At 44.5% G+C, this 23,060-nt stretch overlaps 1 protein-coding gene across 3 annotated transcripts in view; it reads right to left on the reverse strand.

Moving 5' to 3' along the window:
• The window catches only part of LOC142579682 (uncharacterized), a 40,964-nt gene extending 24,009 nt beyond the window's left edge, over positions 1–16,955 (reverse strand). The window contains exons 1-3 of one of the 3 annotated variants that reach the window (XM_075690137.1): positions 16,669–16,955; positions 10,559–10,624; positions 3,680–3,772 (exon numbers count right to left, since the gene is read on the reverse strand). In XM_075690137.1, the coding sequence (XP_075546252.1) occupies positions 3,680–3,772; positions 10,559–10,579 (114 nt within the window). In that variant the 5' untranslated portion in view covers positions 10,580–10,624; positions 16,669–16,955. Of the gene's footprint in view, positions 1–3,679; positions 3,773–10,558; positions 10,625–16,321; positions 16,465–16,668 lie in introns of those variants that run through there. The other 2 variants (XM_075690135.1, XM_075690138.1) reach the window with 2 other exon arrangements.
• Between the last annotated feature and the right edge of the window lie 6,105 nt (positions 16,956–23,060).

Consider the following 23,060-nt stretch of genomic DNA (forward strand, 5'->3'; position numbering starts at 1 on the left):
CATTGAGGATGATTTTCAGAACGGAAGATTTATTTACATTTTTTACAGTAATACCACAAAGTAATGAATTGTCATAAAGTCATCGACGGCCGGCAGCAAATCGGATGCTGAGACCCGCGGGGAGAAGAACGAAAAATGAACGAAGGAATCTTCTCCCTGTCTCTCGCTTTTAACCCCTTCGGTCTCTCTGGGTCACGTCATTTTCGGTCAATCGTCGAGTCAGCTCAGGTGTCGTCATTTTCATCCAACGGTAGGCGTCCGTGCAAAAGTCGTCACATTTGGCCCATGGGGTCGCTCCAAGGGCTCCATGGTCCGATGGGTGACTTGCCACCGGCGTTGCCTGCTTGCATGCGAGCGCTCAGCTGGAGGAGACGGGTTCTTCTCGAACGACCTTTCAGAGCCACCAAACAGCTTTTATCGAGACTAAAATCAACTACCTGGAACCGTGCCAGCCTCGCGTTGCACTTTCGAGAAGAGTCAAGCAGGGGGGGGGGGGTGTCGACATGCGGCGCACGAGGTGGGAGTCGCCAACCTGTGTGACGGGTCCAGCAACGTGGTAGACGCGCGCCTGTGCACCATAATACTAATGCGATGGCAATTGGATGTGGTGGGGGAACTTGAGTGATTCCAGGAAAAGGGTCCGTATCCAACATCTCCTCCTCGCCGTCGAAGTTCGGAATGGCCGGTGAACTCAATTCACTGACCATGAGGAACGCTGATGGAACATGTAGTGTACGGGTGACAAGGCTCGGTTGACGAATTTCTAGATCCCGGGCCTAGGAGAACTGCACTACCGTAACACACAGCCTAGCAAACGGTGAACACAGTTTTCAGTAGCACATACTGTAAATTCGTGTCAGCAATTCGCCAATCATCTTGAGTCACACTTTTGACGGCTCCTCCCATGAAAGGAAACCCAGGAGCTAGGACGTACCAGCGCATGCGCTCAGCGCAACGCGTATAGCTTGGCTGGGCGCATCGGGCTAAACAAACGTTGATATAGGCGCGCGTTTGTTTTCGTTAAATATGTTGTGCCATCTGCCTAAGCTCTCTACCGGATGGTGTCAGCATATGTTTGTAGCACACTGAAACTGTCGTAGCACCTCCTGGACAGCGCTGGTTCCCCATACAGATACCAGTCATAACCCCAAAAGCAGCAAAACAGCAGTAGTGGGCCTTGACTCAGCGATTGTGAGAAGCTGCTTGAGAGTTCCAACGACTGAAGACGCGGAATTTCTGTCCATAATGCTTGTCATAACGGAAATGACACATACATCTGACACGATTACAATCCGAACAGACAGTCAAGGCGCTTGCAGAGATATTCGAAATGATGACCTGCATTTATACATACGCAAAAAGTTCCACATGTACATATATTCTCATCCCCTTCTACTCGTACGTATACAATGGGTTCCAATCCATCAAGGAATGCGAGGAAATTTAAGAGCACACCAGCTCTCCCACGCAGAAAATCCAGGACCTCCAATCCTTTGGCGTATGGAGGACACTTACAAAACCAGAAATAAACGGAAGATAAAGCGGAATGGAAGGATACATATTTTGAAGTCTCGCCGATAAGCATCAACACTTCTCAAGACACCATTTTTGTGCACATTCTAGAGAGGACACCTCCGATCATAGAAAATGCACAAACTCACACATTACTCCCTCCGCACTATACGCATTATATTACCAGGGACCTAGGTCTCCCCACTGGCAAACAGTGCGGGGCCTATCCATCAAATCAACACTTTGTGGGAGTTCCCTGCGAACACTACCTTCAGAAAGACTACACTTTCTCAGCTACCACATGACCACCGTCCCGACATCTGGGAGGAACAGACCACTCCCTCACCAGTGTTTGAGAAACTATGGTGGCCGCTTCTAGTGCACAACGTCAAGAAAGTCAGGGGCTAAGAGGCATGAGCCTACCAGGAGGCCCGTATTGCAGCTTTAGTTCCTCTGGTACTAATAAATGTTTCTCTCTCTATGACGTCTTCTTTCCTCATGAACGCTCGCGCTTTGAGAAGCCATGCTAGACTGCACTATCTACGGGACCAGCTGACTTTCCCCAGGACATTCCTCGTAGCAGTTTACGCTACGTAGAAACGGTGCAACATTGTACGAAATTAATGATCACTCATGTTAATGTTTTAGAATTCCTTCGCTGGTGTAAAAGTGTCATCGTCGTTTTAACCTACAACACACAACGTAGCCATAGGCTCGTACGATTGTCAAACACGCAGTTGATGACGTCACAATCCGCATTTCTCTACTTCTGATGCTCACAGTTTTCTGCTACTTACATTTGGAATTTATTACCACCGACCCCTAAGCAACTCTGCAATATTAGCGTGTTTAAACACTACTTTCGCGATTTTCTTCAACTTGCGCAATTTTGTATATGTTAAGCAGCATTGACGCCTTCTTTTTTCTTGTTACTTTGACCACAGACGCTGCACTAAATAAGCAATTAAATGACATGCTATAGGCAATCCCCCCTTCAGTTTCTGACTTTGGGACCTCCTCCCGTACATACCATGTACTTGTAACCATGTACGTATGCATAGTACAGATAATTCTGATTCGTATTCTCTCATAGGCTGGTCCACTATCCATGTAAAACCGAACAATTGTCATACTGTAAGTTCGCGCCGAACGGCCAGCGTAGATATCATGTGTTTGCTGCCATAGGATCGTCTTCGACATGGCTTTCGTCGTGCTGCTGTCGTCACACACAAGTACGCTCGCGACTCGGATACACAACTACTCAATTTACACAAAAACGTTGGTACGCTTTGTAACTGTTTGCTCACCCCCATAGAAAGAGAGACAGAGAGAGAGAGAAGGACAGGGAGGTTAACCAACAATGCTGCCTAACCAAGTACCCTAAAGATCCTTCCCATAACATGGATTCCCACAGTGCGAGGGATTTGCACAATTTATTTAAATTCAATTTTTGTGTAAACCAATATTTAGGCCGCCGAGGAGGAGGCAGTTGCTATGTAAAAGTCTTCGTGCTTTTGCAGTTCGACGACTAGCTTTGAAGGTCCGCCTAGGACCTTCAGATACACTGATGCAAAATCTGCTGAAAGGGATGCAATGAACGAAACGACACATATCCGTTTATTATATTTAATCGACTTCATGTTTTGTATAGATTTGCAGTACTATCACATCGCCGCTTGTAAATACTGTGAGCTTTTATCTAAACTATATGGCGCTGTCGCTGCGATGTCGTTGCTGGCATTGGCATTGTCGATACTTTTGTCACTGTTCTCCACCAACAACTTTACTGTCGGAACATTTTCTATGGCGGGTATATGTCACGTTTGAAGCATATCATTACCACTTTAGTGGCCCCCACGTTGTTTCACGAGCATGACAACAAAGAACTGCATGCGACAACACCGCAACCTTGTTGAGGACAATTTCTATGTGATACTTCATAACATAATCCTCGTCCTCTACAGTATTGCTTGTTTCGTATTGCCGTCGCTGTCGCGCCTCAATTCAGATCATGCTTAACCAACAAGCCCAAAGATCCATCCTAACGACAGTATGGAGGGCCACAAATGGTCACAGATTCGACAAATGGGTGAAAACAGACGAACAATGCAAACTCAGTTTCGAGCACTGAGAAACTGTAGCAGTAAAATATATTAAAAGTACTTACAGCATTGAAAATAAGGCTGGTGGTTTTTTTCGAGGCAGTTGGGTCTCCTGTCATTAGGGCATTCGCGTTGGCGGCCTCGACATGACCTGTAACCTAAAGAGAAAGAACAAGAGTCTTCTGCAAACCTGGAAAATGTCAAGGCAGTTTCGCTCCAAGCTTTTCGAGAAGCGGGCTCATACTTAAACCGCTTCAAACAGCCTTGAGCAACAGGCATCACCACCAAGGTCCTTCAAACTTCTGCCAACTAGGTGTGTTACCAGCATTTTTTTTCATCTGCGCTTCGGGTTCGGGTCACTCTTTTAGGTTCATATGAGCAACCAGGCTAACGTTACAATGGTTCGAACCGTTCTGGAGCTTTCTGAACCGATCACTTGGCAGTGGTGATGACGGCACTGCATCTCGCCTAATTGCTGTCGGTTCTTAGTGCACGTCTCCGATCGTTCAGCTGCACTACGTCCTTCCGTTTCTGCGCATCACCATCTGCGCATCACTATTTGCTGCCTTCCAGCGACGTCTGAACTAGCATCTGCACGGAAGTTGAACAGTCAGCAGTGCTTGGAATCTGCGAAACTAGCGGCGGCGTTTATAAACCTGAAGAAAGCGCATTTAAGGACTTGCAAGAGCTGCTACCGGCCACACTTGGCAGTGGTGACGACGGCACTGCATCTTAGGTTAGTGCGCACTGCAGGTTAGTGCGCGGTAAACTTGCAGTATCTTCCGGTTCTTCTTAGACGTACCCATTGTTGCCACTGCCATAGTTTGTTGTTTGTGTGTTTTTGTAAACAGACTTCGTTTATACTCTTCGGTTTGCTGCTATAGCGTTGTATGAGTGAAATGGCCAAGGAAATGGCCATGTTGTAAGAAGATTTTAAGGCAGAAACAATGAACGCAAAAATGAACTTAAGACGTCGAGAGAATCATTGGAGAGAGACTTGCGAATTGAAATTCGTGAGCTCCACAATGAACAAAGAAACATGACCGAAAGCCTTGAATTGCCATACGGTATTGTGATGGAATTGAGGAAGAGCCTGGAGGCAGAAATTGTCAAAAATGCTAAGTTAAAAGGCGGGAATCATGCTTTGCAAACCAGGTGTACAACCCTTGAAAAGCGTGCTTGTCAGCTTAGAAGACGTGTCACGAATGAAGAACAGTACTCGAGAAATTGCAATGTTGAAATTCAAGGTGTCGAAAGACGACAGAACGAACAGGTCATCGACATTGTTTCAAAGAATGGCACTGCTATTGGTGAACCAATAGTACTTTCCGATATCTAATCCTGCTATCGTGTGCCGACAAGAAATACTGATAAGACAAACATTGTTGTTGAGTTTAAATCACGCGCGAAACGTGATATAACGCTGAGAAAGGCGAAAAAGAGAAAGCTCACTAACTTGCAGATTGGACCTCGTCAATATCGAAAAATCAGCAAAATTTGACGCATATGCCGTTGACAGTAGCATACTATGTTCGGAGCCAAACATAAATGATCTAGTATTTCAATGTAATAACAAATTTTGAACGCTATCTACGTGGTGAAGCCTTAACGAAATAAATATTAATCCTCGAAAAACTAAAATTAATATATTTCGTGCAAGGAGTAAAGTATTTCTATGATTAAGCGCTATTTTATATGAAGGTCGAAACATCACTGTAGTAAAGAAACACAAGATACTTGGCGTCACGTTTTCTGCTCGCCTTAGTTGGAACTCGCATGTGGAAGAGATATGTAGGAAACTGTCATCAACTACTGGAGCATTATCACGATGTTAACGCTTAATTCCCTCGAAGGTAAAACTTCAAGTGTATTATGCACTATTCGCATCCTAAATTAACTACAGTAGTCTAGTCTGGGCTACCACAACTAAACAGAACTTAAAAAAAAAAAAGGTTCTTTGCCATGTTGCGAGCATTTCCTACCGGGCTTCAACTGAAACGATGGTTCAGGAACACGGTATCATACGGGTACAGCACTTATACAAATTTGTATAAGTGCTGTACCCTAATTACCTAATTACCCGAACACCTAATTACCCTAATAGGCGTACGCGACATACTTTAACATGGTCTGTTCATCGTTACCGGACCACCTAAAACTCACAGGTACTCCTCTTCAATTTAGCATCCATTCCGAATGAATTTCCTGAACTAACTACTGCTAGACAACGGCACTTATGTCAGTTCTTCACATCAATGTTGTAAATAGCTGTCGCATAATTATCGTTTGAATGGCGTGCATGTGTCTTCTTTGCGTGGCTTTTGCCTATCCTGTACTTATTACATTCTGTTTTGATCTTGTCATCGTTGCGCGATGTCTTTTATCAGTGCTATTTTTACTCTTTATTGTCTGTGAAACCTGTTAAAATAGCAGAATTTTATATTTATTTGTTTTTATTTATTTTATGCACTTGAAAGCCTTGATACGATTATGTTTATGCTGTATTAAATATTTGATGCGAATCCTACTCTAACTATGTATGTTAACTTCGCGTTATCCTTACGTAAACTTTGTTACCGTATTACTCACATATGTTATAATTATGATCCGATATGCATATATGTGCTGTGAACGTCGTATGCTGCCGATGTAACCGATGTAAGGGTCTTCAGGGACTCAGTCAAGCTGCCTAAAGCAGCTTTTAGCCCTGAACACCAAACAGAATTTCCTGGTGAAATAAACTTTGATTGATTTGATTGATATTCAGGTTCGAACGCGCTAGGAAAAAAAAGAACATCCGACAGAAAGTATCTCAGCTAGTATGGCTGTCGTCGTTAGTGCGATTAGTACTGAAGTAATGTAGCCCACTGCGTACCAAAGTAAGAACCAAAGTAATTTTTGCCGTCGTTTGGAGATATTCAGATCATGTCTTGCATAATTACATAGTCTTGATTAATTAACTTATCAAATGTTATAATTAGATGAAAAGTGTCAAAGAGAAAATTGTAGAGCAACATGAAAAACTGCCGATACAGTTTTCCGTTGATCAATACGTGCTATATAAAGGGTTTTTTTCCGAGCGTGAAAGAAGCCTCGTGAATACACAAAAAATCGCTACGCGACTGGACACTCGAGGCAGTTTGCGTGTATTCGCGGGCTTATATCACACTCGAAAAAAAAAAAAAAACACTTGTACGTAGCATGTATTGAGCCATGGAAATCTGTATCGGGAGTTTATCATGTTGCTCTACAATGTTATCATTGACACTTTTGAAGTAATTATAACATTTCAGAAGTTAAATAATTAATTCGCACTAAATATGTTGTGAGGCGGAATGCAAATTATAATGTATCTCCAAGCGACGGCAAACAACATTGCCTTGGTTCTGTTCAGCTACGTGGCATTTGCATATATTGACATCTTGTGCATGATAGTTGGGAGACCCCCTTATAGGAAGTTTAGTAGAGCACCCGTCACTTAACGATAGTGCATTATGCTTAATTAACTTGCTTTTACATACTATGTTGCAATGGTATTTTTCCAAGAGGGCCCCATGCAGGAGGGGGGCAGTGATGCCAGGAGGGCAGTAATTGTGTGTCTGTGGTCCCTTTTTCTCTCTTTCTTACCCCTTTACTTCCCCTCCACTAGAACCCGGCTTAGAGTAGCAACCGAATTTTCCTTTCTGGTTAACTACTTTCGCCCTTTACTCTGTTTCACTCTTTCTTTTCAGCCTGGACTAACTTTGGGATCGACCATCATGCTTTGAGTGCACAATCTGCGGGATCGACCGACATTTTTTTGTTGTTGTTGAGTAAAGCACACTTCCGGTTCTGGTTTTTGATGCGCGCCGTTTGAACGAGTGCATATCGGCTTTAGTACGTCTTTTGTAGGCAAATTACACATTATTACTGCTCGGTCTATAGATCTACGCGAACCTGATGTGTCCTTTTCATTCTAAGGTTCATTTTAACGCTTTTTTCATTGTATGACATGCGCCGGAAGAAGTGAAATAGTTTAATTTTCGAGACCAAAGTCGCCACATACCCACATTCCACGGACCACACATTTTCAAGAACTCGTTAGATACATTGTATGCAAAAGAATTACGAAAGTACGGTCGGTTCCTATAAAAATAAATTGCCGCGGAAGGCATTGAAAGGCATGTACATTGTTACTATCTTCATCTACAAGAATTCGCCTGGGCGCAGGAGGTGTATCACGTACTGCCCACACAACGATTCACGTCTAGTTTAGTTTCTTTGAGTAAGGAGGCGATGAGGATGATTTTTATGTGGCATCACCTCCGAAACAGGGCGGAAGGAAATGCGCGCCTAACTTGTTTCAGCTAACCAGTAACGGTGGGCGAATATTCGAAGTTTCGAATACAAATCCAATATTTCGTACCAACTATTTGCATTCGTAATCGAAAATAAACTATTTGGTACTTTTGAATATCAAAACTAAGTATTAAAATTTTATTCTGGGTTTCACATGCCATAAGTATCATTTGACTATGAGGCTATGTGACTATTCGGAGACTCCGGCCTAATTTCAACCCCCTGGGGTTCTTTAATGTGCAACCAAAGTGCGGTACGGGGATTTCTTCATTCCGACCCATCGAAATGAGGCCGTCGTGATAGGGAATTCATCCCTCGATTTTGTGCTTAACAGCTCAACACCATAGCCACTAAACAACCACGGCGGGCGGATATCGAAACACGATATATTGCGCCACAAGCGACTCTTAGTCTTGTTACTGTTCTCCGTCTCCAAAACAAAGTACCACGGATTATTAGGAGGGAGAGTTACAACAGTTTGCTAAGCATTGCATAAACAAAATCGTTATGCAATCGTTCTATTCGGTTTGGCGGAGAAAGCCAACATGACCACCTGTGATTTTCTCTCGTTGTCATGTCATAGAGTGTTTTTGGCACTCTAGTCCAGTATTAAAACTAAGTAATAAAATTATATTCTGGGTTTCACATGCCATAAGTAGCATTTCACTATGAGGCTATGTGACTATTCGGGGACTCCGGCCTAATTTCAACCACCTGGGGTTCTTTAATGCGCAATCCAGAGATCTTGAAATCCAAGATCTCTGGATTTCAAGTGGCTTCAATGGCAGATTACGTAAACTGGACCCCACGCTACGGCTACAACTGCCATCTAGCCTTTCCCGCGGCGAAGCAACCTTGTGTCGCTTGTGGCTGGGAGTGGCGTTCACGAACGCATACTCCTACCGTATGGGAATGGCCGAGAGCCCGATGTGGGACTCCTGTGGGTGCGAGGAGACCATCGAGCACCTATTGTGTACCTGCCCTCGCTACGATGTCCAACGCCTCTCTCTGCGGGCAACTTTACGCAGACTGGACTCGAGACCGTTCACCGAGTCAAAGATACTCGGACGTCACTGGCTCGAAAAGCGATTCGTGCACTAGTGCGGTACTTGAAGTGCGCGGGCTTAACAGACCGTTTATAGTGTCCTTGTGTATGGTGTCCCTCCCACACGTACTCAGTGCTTACTCTCTCCCTTTTCTTCCTCTTTCTATTCCCCTTTCCCCCACCTTCTGTGTAGGGTAGCAAACCGGATGCTGTTCTGGTTGACCTCCCTGCCTTTCCTACCCTTGTTTTCTCTCTCTCTCTCTTTCTAGTCCAGAACTAGTTTCATCTTTTGTCTTACAATCAGTGATGTTTACCGCGCAATATACCCTTTTACTTGTATTTACGGCATGAAAGTCCTTCAGCATCTTGCTTCCCACCCCCGTACCCCCCTACCCTCCTTCCGAACTTCTTTATGTAATCACTTACTAGGCGTTTATGGAAAGCTTGCCATATAGTAGCCACTAATTCATGAAAAATTTGTTTGCAGCTTGTCTATACAGATGTTGTGAGGATATTTGTGCCCTAATTTTAGTGACATTTGGTGAGGTTTTGTTTTGAAATGTTCTTTTGTGCCTGGTAATTAGCTGTGTTTTTGTACTAGCCAGTACTGGTGTAGTACTTAATTCTACCGAAATGAATATTCCTACTGCAAATATATACACTGGAGTTTGACGATTCGATAATCAGTACTTACTATTTGTATTCTATTCAAGGCTTCCTTAAAAACTTGAACTGCTGTCCACAAAAGACTATTATGAAATATCAAAGCCGTTCCGTATTCAACGCCTCTTGTCTTCACCGCCACACTGGCCTCTTGTCTGCGAAGCTCATTTTCCGGTGACCGCGCGTCGTAGAATAGCATGGACAATGCTTCCGGCGTGGTGTATGCACTCTTTTGCGGAATCGAAACTAAACAATGTAAATTATTGTCGGCGAATTTTTCAGCAACAAAGGGCACTTTCAAGATAACGAAGATTAACGTCTTGCGGCTGTCAGGCGAAATAGGGTTGTTGCCTCAAGGGTCTTAATATAATATTGAAATATATTTTTAGCAGATGTTTATCAATTGGTGACCTAAAACCGCTGACTAGTTGTATACCTAGTGTTTGAATGTGGTGCTGAATGGACGTGTTGTGGCAAAAGTGCCCTCGGGCATCGGTTTATTCCTACGTAAAAGAGATTGTTGCCATTAGAGGAAATCAGCCGGTGCATTTATATTTTAGATGAGTTTCATTACATTCCTACGGAACAGTACAATAAACATATAGAAAATGTAATTACTAAATAGCATACGGATCCACTTTATACTGTTTGTAGCAGCTGGACAAACATTTTATGGCCGTCTGCTTCCCTTTTCTGAATAAGTTACGCTGGAAGCACGCACAGTTTTAGTACATAACATTAATAAAATTATTGTCGCAGCGACCACAAAAAGTCACATATGACATATAATATCGCTGCTTTCTTTAAGACAGCTGTCAGAACGATAAAGTCGGCGGCAATAGTAATTATTATATATCTGCATAACTTTGTCAGCCGTTCTCGAGATTTACCTACTCACCTGCATTTCTCGTGGCGGCATCCACAAGTAATAAGAAGAACATAAAAAAGCACTCCCATAGAATGGCTGAAAATAATATAAAAAAGCGCATGTACAGAATAATTTTGCCAAGTACAATAAACAGTATTCTTTAACAACAGGTTCAAGAAGCAACTAATGTACAGGCCCTTCCCGCCGTGATTGTCTAACGGTAAAAGATGGTTGGCTCATTAATTTGAAATGCAATCGCAATAAAAGTTGTAGCTTTGTAGATAAATGGTTGCGTGTTTTTGAAAGACTTATTTGAGATGACGCTTAGAGGAAAAAATCGGAGTCTTTAAACCTAGGCCATTGTCTGCCGACAAATAGCTCCATCAGTTTATGTGGTGTATTCTGTTATGTCTTTTTAACGACAATGTTTTAAAGCGGTAGTTTTCGGTTGAGCAAATTAAAACCTTTGTCAAAAAGTTCAAGGACAATTACTTTTATTTCTGAGTTTGCAATACCAAACAGCAACAAATGTTGTTTTTATGTTACCTAGTATGTGTTCTTACTTGACATGAGCTTGGCCAACTCACTAGGTGGCAAAGCTGTGCTTAGCAACACATTGTTCGGGTTGTTGTCGTATTAGTTAAGGTGACACAGTGGATGCTGATTGTGAGCAAAGAGTGAACATTAAAGGGCGCCTGAAACGGTTCGGACAAATTTTGTAGACGCGTAGGGCAAAGCTAAAGTTAATCATTCGCACCACAATTTGTGTGAAGCGTCTCATATTAAGAGAGCTACGGACGATTACAAGTTACCCTCCTCGAAAGCCATCTCTCTTCAACAAGTTCGCCTAGTCATCGGGACTAAGCTCCGACTTCACTGGCTCTGCGTCATTATGGCAAGTCGTGTCCTCTACTTCCGGTTGTCTAGGAGCGAGCGGGCGAAGCCTCTCCAACCTCTCCTGCAGCTGCTTGGCAGTCGACCCCAAGCGAGAGCTATCGAAGTAGCTTGCATTGCGAACATTCTGTTGCAGCGCCGAACGTGTCTGGTATTCTGGTAACCACAGGCGAGCTGGGCGTTTCGACGGATGGGTGGAGGCATAAACTCAAGCTGATGAAGCAACATTAGCGTAGACGTACGTGAGCGGCGTGATTGGTCTGCACTATCCAGCCACCTGTTGGCGCAGAGCTTAACCAGCCAAACAAAGAGCTAATATTGCTCTAACGAAGCGTAAAGCATTTTAAACATTTGCAAAAACAGGATGTTAACGATTACGCTCCTGCGAAAACTTTACACCAGCAGAAAAAAAGAATACACGCCATTACCGCTACTATGCTTGTTTGAGCTCTATGCCACCAGGTGGCTGCACCGTGCATACTATTCACATTTGCGCTTCTGCTCATCCCATGAAACGAAACGGTGAAACCGCCAGGCCCTGTCTTCTTGCGCTTGCGTTTACCCTCATACCGGACTCCCGAAACGCTATTGTGGTAGTAATCCTCCGGCGTAAAGCGACGGCCGCAAACGCGCAAATCTTGGCGCCGATCGGATAGCCCGATGCGCTGCAGCCACTCCGCTTGTCTGCTGCCTTGCAAAGGGACACGATGTGGTAGATTGACATATTGGCCGTCGCTGTGTTTGCAGCCCACGACGCAACAAAGGTGATTCATGGTGCTGACGAAAAGACAGATGACACTGGCCACGGACCTTTCGTCAAGACGGAGCACGTTGTAACACAAGCAGACGACACCTGCTGTGTGCCGGAAGTGCTTAATGGGACACTAAAGCGAAACAATAAATCAGTTTAGACTAATGAAGCATTGTTTGAAAACCCTGCAGGCAGTCATTTAAAAAAAATAGTTTGATTATTAGATGAGTAAATGAAGGTCTAAGTATCAGTATTTGAATTTCGCGCCGAAGCCCCAGCGCCGGTACGTCAGCGTGATGTCAGGAATTCCAAATTGTGTTTTCGAATTTGGGCCGCGTTGGCTGAATAAAAGTTCCCGAAACTTGCCATGCTTAATATTTGGTTCCTTTAGAACACAATATAGTCAATCTGTACCGCTATATATAATTAGTAGGCCCTAGAAGATGCCATCAAAATCCAAGACGTCACAGCCCCCAGGTGCGGGAGCCTAAGTAGGCGTCGCCACCCGTATTTCGTTCTTACGCTTTTTCTGGCTTACAGAACGTCTTATCGTTGTAAGTGTGGTGTTTTTGGTGTTGTAGAACTGTAATTTACTGATGCAGAAAAAATCATTTTTCACTTTAGTGTCCCTTTAAGTGTACTGAGAAAATGTTCTTGTGCATTCTCTTTCTGTTGCTTTCTTTTCATAGCAACAAATTAACTAACATTTCAACTATTACGAACAATATTTTTCTACCATAAAGTTGGAAAAATTATCGATGACACGCCCTGAATAGCCAATCGGATAACTCGCCCTACTGACGTCATTAGGACAATTTACGTCAAATGGGTAGGGGCAATAGAAAATTCAACCAAGCAGTGTGCTGCGATCGGTAGTGAAGTACATTTTTAAAACCTTATAATAAATTACGCGCTTTACGCGGACCACTTAGGTGGGTCAATTAATGATAGGAAGGACCTACTCTAACGACCCAGTACGTTTGCAAAATATCGTCGAAATCGTTTCAGGGTCTCTTTATCTTCTGCGTTAAGCTCGGGAAAGGCGCCGTGGTTGCTCAGTGGCTATGGTGTTAAGCTGCTGAGCACAAAGTCGCGGGATCGAATCCCGGCCACGGCGGCCGCATTTCGATGGAGGCGAAATGCGAAAACACCCGTGTACTTAGATTTAGGCGCACGTTAAAGAACCCCAGGTGGTCGAAATTTCCGGAGTCCTCCACTACGGCGTGCCTCAAAATCAGAAAGTGGTTTTGGCACGTAAAACCCCATAATTAAAAAAAAGAAGCTCGGGAAAAGCGCTATTGAAACGTAGAGCATGATTAGGCAAGCATATGCGGGGGAGGCACTTCCAAGAAGTCGTGTTGGTGAGTGGCACAGGAGGTTTCATGAAGGCAGAGATTTAGTGCAAGACAATCCCAGAGCTGGTTGCCCGTCTGCAGCCCATGCTGATGCAAACGAGAAGCATCTAAGGCAGGTATTACAAGAAGACCGTCGTGTAACTGTGTTCATGGTATCAGAAGAAATGAATTTGAATCGTGGCGTGTGTCATAAGATTTTTCACGAATATTTAGGGGAACGGAAACTTAATTCAAAAATCATCCCTCACTCACTAACAGACGAAAAGAAAGAGGACAGACGACGAATTTGCGCTGAACTATTTGATAGAGCCAGACGTGATCCCAGATTTGTGTCAAAGATTCTTGCAGGGTATGAAAGTTAGTGCGACCAGTATGATCCTTACATGAAGCATCAAAGTGCTGAATGGCGGAGTCATCGATCGCCAGTCTCGGAAAAAGTCGAACCATAACCTTCGAGAACCAAGACAATGTTGATCGCATTCTTTGATAGTAAAGGATTGCTTCACTATAAGTATGTTCCCCCAGATGAAACAGTGAACTAAACTCTTTACATCAAAGCCTTGAAATGTTTGTGAGAAGCAATTCGGCGTCACCACCACCATTTGTGGCATTCTCAGGGCTGCTTCTTATTGCATGGCAATGCAAGACCCTATAGAGCTTTATCTGTTAACGAGCATTTGACCAAACATTCTGTTATTGACATCCCAGATCAACCATATTCGCTCGACTTCTCACCGTGTGATTTTGTCTTGCTTCCGCGAGTGAAAAGGCGACTGAAAGTAAAGCTTCATCAAGTTATCGCAGACTTCCAATGGGTTGTGACAATTGAGCTTGCAAGCTTCGCAGTTACAGAATTGCCTGCTTTCTTCCAAGTCCTTGAGAATCGTGGCAATTGTGTATACAGAGCGCATGGGAACTACTTTCATAGGAGCTGGGATCATTAGTTGGTAAGTGCAATTTTCTATTTTATTTTTACTACGTTTATCCTGGAACTTTTACGACAAAGATTGTATTAATTTTTTTTAGCATGAACTCAACCACAAGTTGTAAAGTAATTAGCGCGTTTGTAAGCATAAGTTATGCGAGCTAATCTCATAAACCTACAGCAGGAAATCAGTTTTTATTTTTTCAAGGTGTCAAGACTTTACAGGCACTGTATAAAAAATGAAGGCGGGTACGGCAAGAAAAGTCCGACGATTACGATACTCTCTGACGCGAAATTTGAGCGGAGCTTTGCACGTGCTTTCATTTCCTGATATATTGAAGCAAAGAATTTCAGACCAGAATCACCGCACCTACTGGCAGTGGGTCAGTGCGGTCAGCGGCTTCACAGGGGGACGGGCAGCTAGTATAGCAACGCTAGCATGATGAGCGGCATCGGAGCCAGCTGCGGAAAAAGACTAAGACGAAGGCGTGAGTAGTGGCACTCGCGCACACGCGCGGATACGCCGACGCCCAATCCAGGAACGCCCGCGTTAAGAGCTGCGCTTTCAAAAAAAAAATTTATTTGCATGTAGAGTGTTGCGGTAGGGAAATGAATGGACGGTACGGGCTTTTTAGAGTGTGATAAAATAGATTTATCCTCTTATCGGTTTTAGCATTTTACCTTTAGTCATCAAAATACGAGCCAAAAAAGAAAGAAAATAAAACTGAAAGTGTTTACAGGGACTTGACCAGCGATAATAATCGTTCCGAAAAACATCAAGTAAGAAAACAGGCCCCCTAAAATTTGATTTTTGACACTAACAAAATTTTATCAATTTTAGAAACGTTTAATCTTATTACTACCACGCTTTAATAAACTGCGGTAAAACTTCAATAAAATTCTGTACAGCATGCTTTTGCAGAATTGTAAAATATTAATATGGCTGTCTGTGATATTTAAGGATCGGTTCATAGCCGGTGTGGTGGCGAAATATTAGAATAAGCAACGTATGTGTGAGGGATGTTTTTATCACAAGAAGGGGCAAGATTTTTATACTTCAAACAAGCATCATAACTTCACCAAGCAGTCAGTCATTCACTGTATTTGAGTGACAACTCTACTACAAGAATTCTTTGGAATGACTGCAAAGCTCCTGCACAGTAACAATTGTATATATTTTTTTGCTCTAGCATCACGCAAGGTTATAGATATGGTAGGATAGTGAGTGCAGGTAGTGTGAGCGGAACGCTAAAAGCGAGAATCGGACTGATCAATGTGTATGGAAACGTGCAAATGAACCTTTGTGTAGTTTTAATGAACACTTGCGGTTAAATACCTGGAATTAATTTCAGACCGTAACTTACGCTGTCACTTGGGCAACTTAGGCATCTTGTTACTGATGCGAAAAATGGGGAGGAAACTTGAGCGATACAGAGAGACGCATGGCAAAGGCACAACAAGCGGGTGAAGATATCGATAAGAAAGCATATCTTTCGAAAAACATATCTCACGACATGGAAGCCTACTAGTCAGACCGTCAGATTGCGTTGAAAAATGCCTCGGGAAAATTTACCATCAATGGAGAGGTGTAGCGAGATTCATCAGCACTTGATTGAGAACACGAGACATGACACTATACCAACTGGGTCTGCTGCGTGAAGAAGTCGAATTCCTCAAAAACGGATGCCGAAACGCCAAGCACATTCCGATAAATTGTACTAAGGGGAGGGTCTAACGACTAGTAATCTAACATGGCGATATTGTGTAAGCTCGTTTCCGAGAAGTCAAATTTTATTAGTGACACACTTTCTGATGCGCTTAGGCGACCACGTTTGAGATCGAAGACGTGAAAGCATGCAGCTACGTACCTTATCACCTATTTTTGTGACCACAACCGCCAGAAACACATATTGCGAGAAAGCGAGAAACGAAAGCTAACAAACCAGAGTTAACATTGACAGGTAACTATGAGCTTCTGTTGGGATCGGTTCAACTTCAAATGTTCCCCATGTTTCACTGCGTTTAATATTGTGGAAATGGGGCGAGTTGGTCCTTGTGAGTAATGTTGAAAGCGCTACAGACAATGCACAAGGTGCGTCTTTTGTACTCCTTAGCGCTTTTGAGAAGTTTCAAAATTCCCTTCTTTTACATGGCAACGTCACCAAGGCATTTCACATAATGTACAGACAGGGTAAGGACATGTCTTTTCACTTACTTTTAGACATCTGCTCAGGGGTCCGTTTCTACAACCAAAGAACACATACGTTGGTGTATTGGTCAATGTAAGGGTGGCTCCCGTACTGCTAGTTTTAACTGTGGCTGAGAAGGACTAAATGCTTACAGTGCATTCGCTATCTACTGTACCATTTCATATAGAATATTCACGCTTCCACTTAACAGTGCCAGGGCTGTAGGGCATATTGTCAGGCAGTCATTTATGGCTTTAGCAGTACCCTCCTCGGACGTGTAATGTGCCGGAAACAATAGAATAAAATGAAACGAAATGTGGCGTGCGTTTGCCGATGTAGGCAGCGCACGTTGCTCAAAGACAGTGGGCAACGTTTCATGCTCTCTGCTGAAAACTTAAGAATGGCTAGCTATGGGGCAGATGATGCATCTTTTGAAATAGCATTGAACAAGAATGGCAAGCACAGCGCTGCTGTAGAAGGCGAGCACTTGTCGACGTAAGCAGAATATACCTATTGTCGAGCAGCCAAATAGGACAAACAAAAAAGAAGTAACTAAATACATTTACGCAACAACACTTGCGCCCAGTTTTTTACCAGCGACAGCAGCGCCGGTTAAGCAGCGCTTGTTCGCACTCACAGCGATCTATCATGTCTATAGTCTGCTTTTAACAAACTGAAATGCGATTTAACAGGTTTACAAGGGCACTCTTTAACGCCTTCCGCCGTCTCCGATGTAGACTCGCCCGTCACTCCGCGTTTATGCAGAACGTTCGTGTTTTTAATGTAATGTATTTCACGATACGGGCGCTCGAGGTGCAATTGCGCCGTCGGCGTTGGCATCACCGTTTTCGTGCTCCGTGTTGCTATCGCCAACCCATGCGCGGCTTGCGCGTGGAGGACTAGAAGGCCTCCATAAACGTGATGCACCCTTGGCTACGAAAGTGACGACGCGAAATAGACGCAGAGTAACGCTCCGCTGAATCGTCTCTGCCGGAGCGAATGTTACATACTGGCTTCAATTGCAGGCAAGGCCGCTGTGCGCATGCTCATTGCTAAACGGCAATGCTGTTTCTGTTGAACGGCCGTTTGCATACCCTACTGTGCGAGCACCAAGTTAAATTTATGTAATCCGATGGTTTCCCTGCGGCGTCATTACATCTACCACCAAGAGGCGCCACCTTCAGCGCCGCTGGCCATCATCTTCAATGCATCGTCTCCAGGCGAAATTTAACGACGATTTCTTAAGCGTTAGGTTGTTAATTGTACGGAACTTAGCTCATTGCTCAATTTCGCACAGTTTGGTCCGTTTGTTTCACGCCATTGGTGCTGTTTGCTGGCACAGACCTTGGCAGCGCGCCAGAAGGTGGTGCTTTAGGTAAGCGAGCTTTGAGTCACCGTGACCGTACTGTCCTCTCGCACTGTGGGAAGGGCTACTCTTCCTCTCTATGGTCACACGCTCACTCTCTCTCTCTCTTTCGTGCATGTTTTGGTAGATACGCCCACAATCACGCGTACATTGCCATCAATGAGAGATAAAACCTTGATTACAGTTAAAGTTCAGTTTCCTGGAACACCATTCGATAATGGAACACGTGCAAAGCATCGTGGGCGACCATAATCACCTAATTGTGTCCATTGTTGCTATCATGCGCTCATCGTCATCCTGTTGTCATTATACCGTGGTCGTCGTGCCACCTTAGTCGCTTTATCGACCGATTCCCTCCTTCGCTATTACATCGCATTCATACTCTATTTGTTAAATCGCGATTAAGACGCCGTTGTCATGCCATCGTCCTCATTACGTCATTGTCATAGTCGTCGTATACTCATTGGCATGCATTCGTTGTCATACGCCATGGTGATGCCGTCGCTGCAACACCATAATGACCTTTTCATCATTTTGTAATTTTCCTCACGCTGTCGCCCTAACATAATCGTCGTCACACAATGGTCGCCATCCTATTGTCCCTATATGCCGTCGTCATGACGTCGTCGTTAAACCATAATCATTACTTCAGAATCGTCATTACACCGTCGTCACACAGTTGTCATGTATTCTTTGGCATACAATAGTCGTGATGTTGTTGTGGCCGTTCAATCGTCGTCATTCCATCTTTGTCATCCGATGCTCGTTACGCCTTCGTCGTCACGCTATCATTGTCGCACTATCTTCGTCACACTATGGTCCCCATAGATCCTTGGTCATCCCATCGTTCTCATGCCACCATCGTCAGGCTGTCGTCGTTTAACCGTCGTCATCTTTTCAAAATCGTCATTCCATTTCCGTCGTGCCGTTTGCCTCAGTCCGCCTTCAGATATCATCGTAATAATGACGCCATTATAATGCCATTGACGCCGTTGGGTCGTTGTCATGCACTCGGCTTACCGTCGTTAGGATGCTGCCGTCGTGCAGCCGGCGTGGTTGTTGCATCGTCGTCATACAATTCTCGTCATGCTGACGCCGTTACGCCATCATCGATACAAAGCCGTCGTCACCTTGTTGTTTTCATGCTATAGCCAACACACTGTCGTCGTCGTACTTTCGTCAGCATATTATCATCGTCCTCCCACTGTCGTCACATTATCGTCGTAATATCGCGGTCGGCTGCGACAATTTATACTCGAAAAGTGGTCGAGCGCTCGAGCTACGGAGAGGAGCGCAGTAATTTAGTTAAACGAGAACGCTAGAAAACATCTTTCACACTGAAATGTCATTAAAGAAGCAAGACCTCCTCGACCTACAAGTGAGTGAACTAGGTTGATATCGAGAGCAGAAGGGCCTAGCACGCGCCGCAGCTACAGCTGAAATATTCGCATACACCTTCGTAACCACCGTGTGAGTTTTTTTTAACGCCACAGCGTTAAGGGCTCCGTGTCGCAGAAAATCCGGCGTCAGCGTCCGCCATCGCTTCGACAAAAAGAAGTTCGAACCACACATACCCAACCACGCAGGCCCTCCATGCGGCGCAAGGAAGTTCCTTAATTGAATTTCTCAAGTTAACATACGTAATACAATTGCAAAGAACGATTGCGTCAGATTGTAATTTGAATACACGAGAAACATAACGATTTACAACAAAGGAGTTACGCGGAAACTCAAACACAAACCCCTTTTAACGCAATATTCCAATTGCCGTTTGAGGTCTGCCTTAGTAGCAGCGGCACGGCACCCTCCTTGCACACCATCAAAAAAAGAACCACAAAGCTCGCCTTCGTGTATAGCGTTCGCCGCCAGCGTTTCCCGGTGAACATTACGGTTACATAAGCTGCAGTTGCTGGTAAGCGTGAGAAACACTCAGAAACAATCAATGCTATCGCGTTCCAGTCTAAAGCCGAAGCTTTCTTACTGATACACGGAAAGATTGCCAAGCGTTCATTTTATAACGGCTGTTTCACATGCGTCGATGGGAGCGAAAAAAATGTTGGCGCAATCACACGCGTAGGAGTGCGATTTTTAGAAGGCTCATTTCACATGACCGCGATTTGAACTTTTAGGCTGGTGCTAGTCCAGGGCTGCTTGAGCTGCCAGGTTTTGTGGCATACGCGACATAATTTTTTAAATGTTATGAAAAAAAAACGTACGCAGCTTGCATTAGTGGTGCGAGGCTGAAGTCAACAGCGGAGCTTACCCGCCATAGAGCCGTCGCATTCCGGTGGGGGCGAAAGCACCCGTGTACTTAGGTGCACGTTGAAGAACCCCGGGTGGTCGAAATTTACGGAGTCCTCCACTACGGCATGAATCAGAAAGTGGTTTGGTACGTAAAACCCCGTAATTTAATTTTCAACAGCGGAGCTTGTGATCACCTAGCTTTTGTGTAGCTTGTGTAAGTTTTCTTTTAAGTATTGCGATGTTGTGCAAGGTTTTTCTAAGATGTTGGTAAGCTTGGCTAAGTCGTTTCTAGGTATTGCGAGGTTATGCTAGGTTTTGCATGTTGTATTTAGGCTTGGCTAAGTTATGCGTGGCTGGGCTAAGTCTCATTTCCGTTCCAGTTGGTCTCCCCCACATCACAGCTGTCACGGTATGGGGGCGCCGGGCGCTTCCCACCGGGTGCTTTCCCATACCTAGTGAAGCTAAGTGAGGGGAAGCTGAAGTATTTATAATGCTTTATGTAGAACCTCCTTCAGTAGCAGCCATGATTGTTATATGGGCGATCTTCCTCGCCGTGCGATCGGGGAGGAGCAAATGGGAGATCCTCGTCAAGATCTTCCATGCTATTTAAGGGGAGGCGTGGATTATGGCTTAATTATCCGGGTATAAAAAGCCATTAGTAGTGCTAAATTGTGGTAAGTTGCCTTTGAGAATCGAGTGATGGCAAGTCTTACACACCTTCATCTCGTCGTGGTCGGTAGCGTCGGGGAAGGTTTCGAGAAGCACTTGTAAGTCCAAACTTTGCTGTTTAAAGTCACGCACAGAGTTCATGTTAAACAAGTTCACGTAGAATCAAGGCCGTTCACAGACGCGACAGCTGTGCCCAAACTCTATGCCCAGAAATTTGTGCTGGAATCGGGCGTTCGCACTCCCCCCATATCCCAGTCGGCTTGAGGCTGAATATAGATAGATAGATAGATAGATAGATAGATAGATAGATAGATAGATAGATAGATAGATAGATAGATAGATAGATAGATAGATAGATAGATAGATAGATAGATAGATAGATAGATAGATAGATAGATAGATAGATAGATAGATAGATAGATAGATAGATAGATAGATAGATAGATAGATAGATAGATAGATAGATAGATAGATAGATAGATAGATAGATACAACTTTATTTATCCCATCTTATAGTGAAAGTGGCTGCGAGAAGAAGGCGAGGGAGGTTATCCTACTCGGGGTAGGCCACCTCTACCACCTCAACCCATCTCAGGATAGCTTCCTGAAGTTCGGGGTTGTAGCTGCGCAAGGCAGCCTCCCACAGCTCCCTATCACTTAGAACACTACCAAGATTAGGGGGAAGGGAGTGGTTCTTGCATTGCCACATAATGTGGTTAAGGTCCACTCTGCTAGCAAGACAAAACTTGCAGGCTTAGTTAGGGTATATTTCCGGGTGAATTTTGTGACGCAAGTAAGGAGAAGAAAATAAGTTTTCGAGCAGTCGCAGGTCGGGATCGCTTTCTTGTCGAGCGTTCAGTCGCCGACTCTCGCGTTCACTGGACAGATACTCGGGATCCTCCTTCGCCGCCTTTTCTCAGCCGCAGCATCGGCGCGGGGTTCCGGATCAGCTCGGCGACGACGCATCGCTTCCCGCTTTCAGTACGGCGTTCTTCCTGGTAAGCCGCTTCTTCTTCGGGTGCCCGGACTTTCTTCGGTCTTTCTTCAGTCTTCCCATGGCAGCAGCACGTACGAACAGAGTAGAGGAGGCGAGAGGCGTGTCGCCGCGCCGGCTGATTCGAGCTTTTACTCGCCTGTGACGTTACGACACCGCCCTACGCGCGTGATGTGCGAGGAGGTTACGTCGCTCGGCGCTCTCGCAGGTGGTTGCTAGGCAACGTGAGGCAGCGCACAGATTGGATCAGTTTTCTGGTAACGTTCCAAGGTGGAACTAAATGCTTAAACAGATCCGCATTTAAAAGTCTGAGGGTTATGATGTAAATGCGAAAGCATTATATGCCCCGTCACGCGAAAATCCAACGTTGTAGTCGGTGGCGTAAACTAATGATGGTAACATTAATGGCCGATGGCAAAGGGTAAAGCTACGTCAAAAGGTATTCGAATTGAAGTCGAAGTTCTCAGGAAGTCCCTCAAACAAAGTAAATTAATGCCTTTGAAAAGAAAATTCGGTAATTTTCGGAAAATTCGGAATCGAACGCGGATCTCCGGGGAGCGAGACGAGCAAGCTTCCCCCACGTCACGAAGCTCCACGGGTATAAGTGACTAAATGTGTGGCCTAGTGCGTGCACAGAAGGTAGCGGCAGGTCATGAGTGTATAAAACGGCTGCATAAAATAAAATGCGTAAATATCCAATTGGATAACGCTGAGCTGTACTTCGAGTTATGAACTCCTCGTGGGCAAGCGAGCACGCTGACACGCTTCGCGCGTTTGTGTTTGGCCTTCCCGAGGCGCGCTTAAAACGCAGGCGTGAGCTTGCACGGACAAGGAACGCGAAAAAAAAAACACATTTCACTAAAGTGACTATAATGCGTTTACATTCCCACACGTCAGCAGTCATAACTGTCTCTGTTGAAATTTTTTTATTGACCGGTCTATAATAGTGGCGAATCGTACGCGCTCTTTGTAATTGAAGAACGCTTGGAAGCTTAAGTTTGCTTTGCAGTGCCCTACGGGGGTTCTTGAAGTTTACTTCAAGGAGACATGGCAGTCATCTGCCGCTGTTCACATCCACTCTTTCAGCACTGTGTGTTGCCTCATGTGCGTTCTATGTCGGTACCGTTGTGCTTGCGCTACAACAA

The sequence above is a fragment of the Dermacentor variabilis genome, chromosome 4 (assembly GCF_050947875.1).
Source record: "Dermacentor variabilis isolate Ectoservices chromosome 4, ASM5094787v1, whole genome shotgun sequence".
NCBI classification, from domain to species: domain Eukaryota; kingdom Metazoa; phylum Arthropoda; class Arachnida; order Ixodida; family Ixodidae; genus Dermacentor; species Dermacentor variabilis.